We start from the raw sequence: 12,583 nt of genomic DNA on the forward strand, positions 1-12,583 counted from the left end.
TTCATATCAAGTCTTGTTACTTTATTTTCCATCTGTGCAGTCAGTTAAAAGAACAGTTAATGATGAAAACAGACAACCACAGAAGCTTTAGGTACAGTTTCATAACACTGAAGAAGCAAATGACCACACTGAACACATTCTTTATGCTGGTCATATCCAAACGAAACAGAAGGACATACACAAGTCTAGTTCAGTGTAAATCCTGATATTAAGCAGCAAGGTGATCACAAATTGCAGCACTGTCACATACAACACAGGTATTTAATTACTGCTTATTCATAGTTACATAGCCCCTGCAACAAAGATGATATGACTATATTTAAAACACAAATCTAAAATACATTCAAGATAATGGCTGCAACAATAAGGCAAGTTTTAAAAATAGATCCCACTAAACAAAACAAGACCAACGCTGTCACTTGTTGCCTTCATAAAGTTTCTGATTTGGATGGGTCAATTCAAAGTTAAGTGCTCACCCACCACAACTGTTTCAGAAGGACATTGGTAAGAACACCTGAAGACATGAGTATATTGGACTGCCAGCAATCACAACCCAGGTCTTATCAAAAGTACATTTCCCACACACACAGCTTCGCTCTTACACATTTGCATGAAGTGCCCTGTACAAAGATTTCACTACAGTTCCCTTCAAGAAAAATTATGCATTGACAGAAGACATTAGCATTCCAAAATTCTTCCAAACCACATTATATAATATACCTTTGGCCTGCTACTAGTAAGATCATTAAAGCTATACACTAGGCAGACAGCATTATTGGCAGCTACATCACAACAACATTAAAAAAATAGCATTAGCTGTTTAAAAAAAAAAAGACTGAAAACAACTTTGGGGAGTGAAATGTACACCTACAGACAGCAAGGAAAGGAGAAGGAAGTTGTTTGGCTAGAGCAGATGAGTTACCCAGAGGTTCCATGTCCATCTTATTGCATATTTGATGAGTGTCCGCATTCAAACCCACACAGATTTCTCCTTCATTATGTTGCTCCAGAGTCTTGATTGTTGCACCTTCAGAGCTACCCTGAACTAGCTATGTATATTGCCGTAACTTCACATTTCTTCACAGCTCCTAGAAGCAGGGACTAAGTTACTGTTTCTTAGCCAGAGACACCACAAGCATAAGCCTTTTGCTGTCTTCTGGGCACTAAAGTCTAGGCAAAGGGAAGTGCAGTGGAGTGTCAATACCCTATGTCAGTACAAAATAAGTATCATTATTTGTATGCCTATATTAGCAAAGGTTAAGACAAAGATGCTAATTTCTTAAGAAAAATGTACCAGTACTGGATTAGCACTGCTAGACTGAAAGTCTCACCATGTGACAAGACATTAGCACAGAAGAAAACTGTGACATTAAGTTGTGTGAGGCAAACTGAAAGCAGCAGGGAATAGAATCTGATTGCTTTTGCTCAGTTTGAATAAATGGGAATTTTACTAATATAAAAAAAAAAAGAAAAATCAACCCTCATTAGACATTTCCTTGCCAGCACACAAGACAGAGAAGACAATCAGAATTTCTACATGTGCTTGCAGGATATGTGCATAGCACTGCCTAATCATGCTTCAAAATGTAACCTTATGTTATGCCTAATACATACATGCTTGCAAATAAATTTAGACGGCAAAGGAATTCAGGGCTGATCTTACGTATTTTAATACCGAAACATCCAAATGATTTTCAGAAGTGAATGCCCTTCATTGGATTTTGAACACTATACACAGCTGACAAATTAGAACATGAAGGCACTAGAAGAGTGCACTTTTCCCAGATGAAGCCTACTTGATGAAAAACCTAAATGCTGCTGATTTTAGCTATACAACTGAACCAAACCACAAGTTCAGAAGCCATAGGTTTAAACTTCTTAACAGCTGAAAATACAAGACCAATAGACCAATTTTATAGTCCTGATTAAGTTTTTATACAGAGAACAATGATCCAAACACTACCACATATCCAAACTTTGAAAACTGAAGCTGTTCAAGACAAGATCTGTTGGTAGTTCTCTCTCATACACACATCAGAGGTGGTACATGCATGTTCCTCCTCTTTCCGAAATCTCATGCATCAGTCTTCAGAGTTGCTAGATAAACAAAGTGGAGCTCTTCATTCTGAAGTGCAATGTCAAAATAGCTGTATAACTCATTCTCAGAGAAAACTGGAGCAACTGCTGATTACTGGTAAAAATCTGTAAGCCCTCCAGCAAACATGAGGTACCAAATTCCCTGGTGGAACACTGTCAGTGTCACAGCAATATCTGCCAAACTGGTCAGAGAACCTTAACTGCTTCCAGGAAAAAAGTTACGTCAGATACCAAATACCTGATGTAAAGGTGTACAAGGAGAGCTAGAGAAGTGCTTAGTGTCCAAACACCAAAGACGACACTTCAGAATACTAAATAGTGAGTAGTGCATAACCCAGGCACCTTCCCATCTCCAACACAGGTTGGACTTGGAGCAAAAGGTCCAGGAAAAACATTCAGAAGCCTAGCAGGACTGTTTAACCTGTAACCCTTCTTACATACCAAAACCAAGAAAACAGGCTTTGCCTCCCAATGGCTTTCTTTGCATCTCCTTCTTTTTTAAAAAGGAGGAGATAATAAAAACCTCCAAATCATGTGCATCTAATATTAATTTTTTATATTTCACTTATACTTTTTATATATACAGGAACCTAACAAAAATCTTACTTTAGAATACGTTCTAAAGCATGATATTCTTTCAACTGATTTGTAAATTCACGTGCCTTCTCAAGTTTGAAAAAATATATATATTCATATACAGCTAAGGAAATAAAACTCAATTTCACTATATGTAGTTACACTGCTGTAAAGAAAAAATAATTTATAAACTATTTCAAGTCTGAAATGTTTACTATGTTCAGACTAATGCAAAGGCTAAGCCTATGGTCCAGGATCTGTTTTTCATCTGCGCACTGAGACAGGAGATACAGGAGCTCAGTTTTTTTGTGATGAAGACTTCTCTCCACCCCTCCATTTTTACAATATTATCTGACTTGCTGCTGAAGCCCTTCCTGAACCTCTACCACAGTAGCATCATCCATTGGTAGCCCAGAAGCAAAGGTCCACAGTGATCAATATTACCTCTCAGGTCAGTTTTTCAGTAAGATCACACCACTGAAGGACACAGTGCAGAGGTGCTAACCATTTGTGTTAACCATTCACGGTTATTCAGAAGTTCAATGGAGTACTTTAAGTCGTGTCTTCTGTAGGTGCCCTTCGCTGCCGAGCAGATTTCTGTCTCCCTCTCTGAGGCGAGGGTGGAGTTTCCTGTTCAGCTTCAGTCTCTGAAGGCTCGTTGTCTCCCTGCTGGGACCCTGTATCGCCTATTAATTCCCTCAGGAATTTGAATTTAGACAAAAACAGTTGCCAGACCACATACCACCCTGCAGGAGAAAGAAAAAAGGTACTGCTTAGTTGCTTCATACAAACGGATAGTCAGCTCTCAGGCAAAGTATATCAGAAAAGGGAAAAGTTTGATCAGCTCCCTTCCTCTATTTGCTGAACCCTACAACCCTCCACAACACATCCACTCCTTTTTACAGTCTTATAAATACCCATTCAACTTCACAAAGTTTGTCCTCATCCAGAAGCAACATTTATGCTCCAGGAAAAGCCTTACATATTCCAAACTGAATTGCCACAGCAAGCAGTAGGTGGGTGATCACCATTGCCATCACACAGATAAAGGTCTTAATTGTTAGGAGAAAAGAAGTCTTGTGGTTGTATCTCAAACAAGGACACGGGATTCAGTACACAGACACTGTGAAAAGATAGCACTAGAATTTCTACACTCAGCAAACACTTTATTCTGTAAATCACATTTGAAAAGCTGCATTACGTAATCACTATTAAGCATACTTGCTGAGAACTTCAAATTAATACCATGTTTTATAATAAATCCTATTCTGAAATGGACAATGTCTTCCTTATGTTCACTAAAAGACCACATTGTCCAAATTCAAGGAGCCCCCTTCACCATGTCCCAAATCCCACTGAAGCAAAATTCACATTCTCTGATAAATTTATGTTCTGTTCCACTGCTAAGATACTCTAGCTCCCAAAATTATACAAGTTAAGAACTGAGGTGGCCACATTTTTAGAATCTCTCTTTAAAAATACTTAAGATCCACCTCCTCCTCCTCTCTCTTAAGTGTTTCTGTAACAGGCAGCCAAAAATACTTTAAAAAGCAGATATAAATACATTAAACCTAAGCAAGAATCTTCATTTTAAAAAAATAGAACAGGAATACAACTTCTCTATGAAATACAGTTAAGCGGAGCAAAATTTAAACAGCTCTTTGAAACAAATGCTATACAACCATCATTTGCAACACCAATAGCCACCTGTCCTGCATAGATCTATGTATTAATAGACCCATTCTCTGTTCAGAAGGTCGTGCCAGCTATTCAAGCCTATACTGCTGAACTATTCAGATATTAAGAGCCCTATTTTACAGAGAGAGGGAGAACCATCCTCCCAATTACACAGCTGCCAGCAGAAGCAGACTTCTGAGAATGGATAACAGGACATATTAGGAAGGGAGAGAAAGACTAATAAATTCCACTTCCACAACCACAGGACCTCTACATTTCTTCCTCGTCTGTAATCAGTGTCAATATGGGCAATCCATTGCTTATGACAAAAACAAGGCCCCACCCTTCTCCTCCTTCCTGGAATACCTTTCACATCCTGCAGCAGTTTTTTTATTTCAGTAACTTCTCTGCTCCTGAGGAAAGTTGGAGGAAAGCTTTTTATATGACAACCTTTTATAATCTAAATTAATTCCAAAAGCCTACACAAGTATTTCCTTTCCCATGAATACTTAAACCCTTAAATGACTTGTGATTAAATTGAATCTGACATCCCACAAATGCATCACATTCCCCTGCACCCAGAAAAAAAAAATTATGGTAGATGGCTGGGTTTGGCTCCTCTTTTCTTTCAGAACTAGAAATAAAAATTGAGGTAGAAGCTCTTCGAAAGTTGTTTCCATTGAAAGGTGTTTCAGGTCCCTGAGACCTTCAATGCTTTGTGCATTCTGAAGACCTTTTCTTACAGCTCTAAACATCATTAGAAATAATTAAATTTCCAAGAGCTATGTTCATTCTAGTTCACAAGGAAAGAAATGCATGAAATATTTCAAGTAAATACAGGACACTTGCAAAAAAGTGCAAATATTACAAGCTGTTTAATAATGTCTTCAACTCCCCAATTTGTTGACAAAATTTGGGATACTTGAGTTAGAAATGCATGAGAAGTGCATTTTACTAAATTCACTTGAACACATAGTGGGGGAACTCTCAGTCACGAATTTTTTCTTGGGGTTGCGTTTTATTTGGCTGTTTAAAATCCTCACCTGCAAAGTGAATTATTAAGAGACATTACTTCCACAGAACAACAAATGGAGGAGGGAGAGAAGTGGATGAGCCAAAAACATTCAGGGCATTCCCAGAAGAGTTTTAAGGAACTTTATGGAAGCATGACTTGAACAGATTTGGTGCAAATAAACATTCCATTAAGAGAGGTATTTTAACTTAAGCTAAATAAAGGAAACCACAAGCTTCCTGTATCACTGCAAATAGGCTACTTAACACCCAGAATAACTATGGGGTGTGTGTTGGGGAAATACTAAAGAATGCACAAAGTTCATTCACACTCTCAAGAAAAACAGCACTAATTTCTTTTCAGTGTTTAGTCTGAGTTAGAGAGCAGAGCAGAATGCTCAAAGTATCCAAAACCCTGAGTACCATAAACAAACTTTGGAGCTCTCTAGCTCCAGACTACAAACACGACAGTCTAAATAATCTGCCAACGAGACTGGTTATAGCAGCCAAACAACCAGACTGGTGGTAACAGGCAGGTGAAACAAACCACAATGCAGCAGGTTGAAAATTACAACAGGGTTAGCCAAAGACAACAGTGGGAGGGAGGGCAACCAGCCTTGAGAACTAGAATTTCAAAACCTCACAAGATCTCCCAGCCTGTACCAGAGACTTTTAGGTATAAAGTAATCCAATCTTTCTTTCGCTTGCTCTAGTTACCGTGCCGGCTTGGATGGAAAGCTAAAAAAAAAAAAAAAAAAAATCCCAAGACAAACACACTTGTCTGAATTAAGTTAAGATTGCCTCTTCAGCTGAGCCTCTCTGTCGCCTCACTGTTACTAAATAAGAATTTTCTTGGAAATAACCAGACTATTAAAGAACAAGTCATTCTGGGTAAGAAGAAAATCTCTCCAGCAACAATATCAACTAAATACATCATTAAACAAAACCACACACACAGACACAAAGCCTGAAGGCAGATTCACAGTACTGAGTTACCTCTGAATCAGAAGACAATGAATTTTCTATTAATTTCTCATTCTCTTAAGAACACTGCAAAATGGTAACACCCGGCACTGTGCCACACTGAAGAACTGTAAGTTACATAACAGCGTATTTTTTAAAAGAAAATAATTGTAAAGTAATTTAAATTATACATACACAAAGAAGGAAAATGGGCATTTCTATGCATTTTTGTCTGTATGTGACTCCATTTAGCTTTGCAGCTTTTTTGCTGTAGAGTTCTTCCTGGACAGGTAACTGATACCATTGGTTTGCATCTCTAACACTTCCACTCTGTTCAGGTAAGCTGCTCTCAAAGAAGTCCTACTGGTTTAGCTTCACCACACACAAAACATTTGATAAGAATCAGTCTTTCAGTGCTTGCTTTGTTTTCTTTAGCTATTTGATTCACCTTTTAAAATCACCCTTAGCTTGATTGAGCCTGTGGAAGCCAAACAGCACACCCACAACACGCCTTCAGCAAACAAGCAGCGATGACATGCAGACTATAATACATAATATTTCTTCACTAATTGGTGAAAGAAGTTGCCTCTCAAAGCAGTAAGCCAGATCAAACATACATTAGCGCAGTGCAAAGCAGGGGATCCGGCTCTTGATGTAGCAGACACTTGAATCCACTGTTGCAGAATCTAATCTACCAGAGTTTTGCACCTCCCAGCAGCTCCCAGCCTTGCCGAGTTTAGTACTCAATAAACACTGAGAGCCACCATCTCACTTAGAAATGCCACAGCCAGATGCCATGCAAAGACATTCAAGCTACATTTGGTACCGTGCCACCAGCATGTCAACCCCCATCTCATAAATCACGATGCAATGTGTTTGTGAAGATGGGACTGACTCATAGCAGATGTATGTAACATCCATGCAATTCAGATCTTAAACAGACTATGATTTGACTAGACTTCATTGAAACTACTTTTTCTTTTACTTCCCACACCAGCTCTTGGTTCTTTGTAAAGGGGAAAGAAACACTGATCCAACTACAATGTTACTCCCACGCCAAAAGTGAGGGATACAAGTCTCAAGCCCATCTATTTCATTCACCTTTCACTGGCTTGTATGCAACAGCTAATAGAGTTTTCTTTATTGGAGCACGTTTTCCTTCTCCACTGGAATCAGGAAAAGCAAACAAAACAAAAATGCCAGGGCTAATACAAAGTGCTGGGGAAAAGCAACCTAATTTTTCTTACGTGAAATACAAATGAAACCAAGAAAGGAAGGACAGTGATGCAGCAACAGCACAACACCGAGAAGATCTGGCTTCTAGTTCTGACCCTGCTGTGAAATTCCTGTGCAGTCTTGCAAGATCATTTTACTTCTGTGTCCCTACTGATTTGAAAATAGGATGCTACCAGTCCAGAACATGGGGACTAATTTAGAACTGGGGTATCACCATGGTGAATGTTGCCTATATTCAAATGCTGAAGTGTCCATCACAGGAAATCCTAAGCATCTACAGTTGCAAAAAAATGAGCATGGCAGCTTGAGACACTAACCTGAGATTTGGGAGAACAGGGTTCCACTCTGAGCTCTGTGTCAGATAACTTCTGCAACCATGCACAACAAGTCACTTCATCTACATCTCTGAAACAGTGCAGCACTAATATACTGCCCTGTTGGACAGCTTTGTTAAGGAGAGGATCAGACTGAAGCAAGCACTCCTCTGACACTGGGATAACAGAAGACATCAGGTGACACGGTACTTGGCTCTTCACAGCTCCTTAAACCAAGCCCCATTTAATGCAACACTACCACTTGCTGCTTGCTGACTGATCAAAAGGAAACTTGCTCTCTTCTCATCTCCCATTTATAACAGATTCATAACTCAATTTCAAATTACAGGATATTTTGTCTTTAAGAGTGGTCTAATCAAGCATGACTTTCCTCATCTGTTGAGGTATTTCACAAGAATCACTCATGGAAGATAGTTACAAAACTGTTTGAACAAAGCATTAAAGAAAAGTTATTCAGGCTGAATTTTGGGCTCAAATGTTTTCCCATCTGCAACTGAATTCAGACTTGTGAAGTGAACCACACACTCACTTCAGCACTTAGAGTGACATTATTTTAAGGTTGTATCTCTGTAACCACATCTCATTAGCCTCTTTTGCCAAACAAGATGAATGCTTCCATCTGTTCCAGTGAAGGCACTTGGGCAATTTCACATGGCTCCATGCATTACTGCACTGGGAAAACAAAATAAATACACAGAGGTAAGCAGTACTTGTGTTCACCTTGGCTGGTATTTTATTTTATCCTGTATCCTTAAGTATGCATGAGTTCCTCCCATTTCAGAGGTATGTGGAATACACAAAAGCAGCAAGAAGACCACCAGAAAAAGAAAATCAGAAAAGGTGTGGAAAAAAAAAAGGTGGAAGTGAGTTATCTTAGTCCCACTTTTAAAAGAGCAACTGAAAATTTGCTGTGCTTACAGTCCCTTAGTGGTTTCTATGTCAGATGTGATCAGTTTACAAATAGAGACACTGCTAGCTGCAAGCCTTCCATGCTTCCTAACTAATTCAGATTAACACTGAAAGTGGCAGTTGCCAGCATCCAGACAGGCTTAAAAGAGAAAGAAATCAGGTCATTTATTCAAACTACATTAACAGACATAAATGCCTAATTCAGGCATAAACATTCACTATTCACATCACCAAAGAACCAGCCCAAATAACTTCTACTAATTTGTGCTCTGAATTTTGTCTTTTCACTTTTAAAAAAATGGTGAAGTGAATTTTTTCCCATTATTTAAGTTTTGATAGGACCTACCACACTGTATGTGGATGGGCAGCAGAAATCCACGTGACCCTAGGATGTCTCATGGATATTTCAGTCCATCGCTCTCTTCAGGCAACCACACCATGAGTCTTTTTTATGGGCCAGTCAAAATCCAAGGCATAGCTCTTTATGTTCTTGACCCTCTAAGTTCCTCTCATAAGGCTCTTTCAATACCTCTTGTCAGATGGCTGGAAAATATTCTCATCATCAGATCAAGCTTACTTCAGATTATATCCAGCCCTTCTTATGCCAGATTTGTCCATTTGTTCAGTTTGTCTCACTGGCTGGCTTTGTCTCACATCCTGTCACACACAGCACTTGCATAGTTTCTTTTCCACCTTTTCACCTACAGGTCTCTATTCTTTACAGCCCTCACAGGGACTGGGAAACTGCCTACCATTAGCATAGACAAACAATTAAATTCAAAGTAGCTTGTGCTCTGGTTTTTTTTCCAGTTGTGGTATAACACTGTTTTCCTTGAATATTTTCCATGGTGAGAGAAGGATAAGAGGTATAACCAATACTAATTAATTAATAAATGCTATGTGATGGAAAAAATAATTACAAATATATAAATCATTATCAAATCCTATTGAGTCACTTCTAACAGGGTAACAGTTCAAATCCCTCCCCAAAAAACCCAGTGAATATATCAGCTTTCTGTGTTTAGTACATCTGAAATCTAGGTGACTTTTAGCAATCATTTTATAAGCTTTGACACTGATTAAAGTAAAATACAATGAAGGATTCAAAGCATTAATGGAATTCAAGATTAATGTACAATACATAACTCCAAACTGCTAAGTATTTACAAGCCACCTAAAGTTATTAATTACTTCTGTTCTCTTTAAGCAAGAAAGTACTAGGCAAATGGTGATGTGGAACTTAGCAGGCAAAGTTAATGCTTAGCATTTCAATTCCATTTGTCATATACAGACAAAAGCAGAAAGGCCCAAGAAAAACGCCCCTTGTTTCTGAGTTTGAACAGCATGTTGCAAAATTGTATTACTCTTTCAGCAAGACAGCAAACAAAGATGTTGTACGCATACTTTGAAAATATAAAAATCCTAGCAAGTACCATGCTTCATCCTCTAAAAGTTGACAACGGCCAGTCAACACCTAATGAGGGTAGAGAAATTTGAATAAATATCCACTTAGGTCACTGTTTAGTCTGTTTCAAGGGACAGTAAAGGACATGCAGGAAAAGAGCACAAGACCAAGCAAAGAATAGCCTTGCAGTTCCAGTTATCAGTATTTCACAGATTTCCTCACCCAAGATAATGACCAAGATGTTGACCTTTCTTCCATGAACTTTAAATGGCAGAAGTTTCAGCATCCAAAATATTCCTTGTTAATGGGCTTGCAATTTCCCCATTTTGTAAAAGAAAACTTTTTGTTTTCAGCCTGTGGCTTGACCATTTAACTTCACGTACTCCAACTCCTCTGCAATGACGACATTTCAGAACGCTTCCCACTTCACCTCTGACTTGCTGCTCAATGGTATAGCCATCACCCTTCCTCCAGTCATCTATTTTCTAGCCTCAACAGATCTAACCTGTTCAGAGTTTCTTCGTGCAGAAATATTTTCACAGCTCTCAACACAGAATCAATAAGAAAACCCTATGTTTTTAAAAAGAAACTAGGATTTCATTTTTTTTAATAAGGTAATACACTTTAACAAGAAAATACACTGTATGAGACACATGCACATGGATGATTCCTATAGCAGTATAATGACATTTTCTCTTCTCTTTCAGGCTTCTAATGTTTGAATTGCCTGTTTGCTTGCTACAAAGCATTACACGGATATTTTGGAGAAATGCTTGCAATTATTTCAGCTAATCCTCTCTTTGGGATAATAACAGCTCCATTTGATTCCATTATATTTCTCCATATAAATTACATGTGTATACATTTCACACTTTCTGTGTGCATTACTTCATACATGTTAATTCTGAACTTCACTTCCTATTTCACTATCCAGTCCCTCGATAATAGAAAATCTTCTCACAATGCTTTGTCGTTTTGACAACAAAATTAGCACTTTTTAAATTATTAAACATCAGTCTTCACTTTGCTCCCTCAGTTTTTCAGAAACCACTTAAAAACCCACCTGCCACCAAGGTGCCAGGTGGGTTTATAGGTGGCTGTAAGTCTCACAAGCCTCTCATTGCATATTATAGTTTTAATTTGATGGTGTGTTTTGTGTTTGTTTGTTTTGAGAGCTGCATAAGCTCTGCATATTGGTCAGAACATTCACACACTGCACTACTGATTCCTTTCAAGAACTCCAACAGACCTGCAAGTCATGTCTCCCATTGAAATAACCCTTCTCTCTGCACACTAAAAAAAAAAAAGCAAGCCGTGGATGAATCATCAAGGCTGGAAGCGACCTTTAAGACCATCGAGTCCAACCATTCACCCAGCATTGCCACTGTAACCCTTAAATCACTAAACCATCACCCAGCGCCACATCCAGATATCTCTTGAACACCTCCAGGGATTGTGACTCTACCACCTCCAATGCCCGACCAGCCCAACTGTTGACAAGTATTTTCTAATATCTAATCTGAGTCTCCCGTGTCTCAGTTTAAGGCCATTTCCCAATGTCCTCTCACTGCAGGCACAGTAGATGGACAGGCCCAGGTCTCACTACAGCCTGACCTCAGGTGGTTGTAGAGAGCGATGAGATCTCCCCTGAGCCTCCTCCTCTCGAACAACATAAGAAACAAACTCCTAAGTGTTACTTTCAAACGATCCTAGCAAACAGATGTCACAATCTGAGGGATGCCAGTCCCAAGTTTACTTCCTGCACTCAGTGGCATTTCAGACCCGGGCATGTAGAAGCCGCACAGGGTGACTGCTCAGGAGTCCCATCACTAAGAAAAGCCCTCAGTTTCAGAGGAAACACCGAATTCAACACCGAAGTAAGGCTCGGGGAGCACATCGAGGCTGGCAAGGACTCGGGAACAAAGAGCAGAGGGCGCTGCGCACCACACACGCTCCCCCGTTAGCACGCCGGGGCACGGTGCCCTTTTCCTTCCTCAGTCAATGGGAGCCGACAGGAACCGGCACGGATTGCGAGCCCGGCCCGGCGCGGCGCTGCGAGGGCGGGCGGGGAGCACCAGCACCGCCCGCGGCAGCCGGGCCAGCAGCCCCCCCGCGCCCCGGCACTCACCGCACAGCATGAACAGCAGCACGCAGGCCAGCGTGGCCACGATCACCAGCAGGGTCAGCCCGATGCTCTGCCACATGGCGCGGCCGGGGGGGAGCCGAGAGGACCCGGGCCGGGCCGGCGGCCGCGGCGGCCCCGCTGCTGCTCCTCCTCCCGCCGCCGATCGACCCGGCGGCCAGGCGGGGCGGGGCTCCCGGAGAAACGCGCTGGCGCGGGTGGTGCGCGGGGTATATTGGGAGTTGTAGTTCG

At 40.3% G+C, this 12,583-nt stretch overlaps 1 protein-coding gene across 1 annotated transcript; it reads right to left on the reverse strand.

The window, feature by feature from the left end:
• SMIM13 (small integral membrane protein 13) lies at positions 1–12,528 on the reverse strand. The gene is made up of 2 exons (XM_085051914.1): positions 12,338–12,528; positions 1–3,419 (listed from the first exon to the last, which is right to left on the reverse strand). Exons 1-2 carry the CDS (start codon positions 12,411–12,413, stop codon positions 3,226–3,228), a joined length of 270 nt encoding a protein of 89 aa, XP_084908040.1. The 5' UTR covers positions 12,414–12,528; the 3' UTR covers positions 1–3,225.
• Positions 12,529–12,583: the final 55 nt, after the last annotated feature.

This window comes from Lichenostomus cassidix, chromosome 2 (assembly GCF_008360975.1).
Source record: "Lichenostomus cassidix isolate B80296 chromosome 2, HeHo_3.0, whole genome shotgun sequence".
NCBI classification, from domain to species: domain Eukaryota; kingdom Metazoa; phylum Chordata; class Aves; order Passeriformes; family Meliphagidae; genus Lichenostomus; species Lichenostomus cassidix.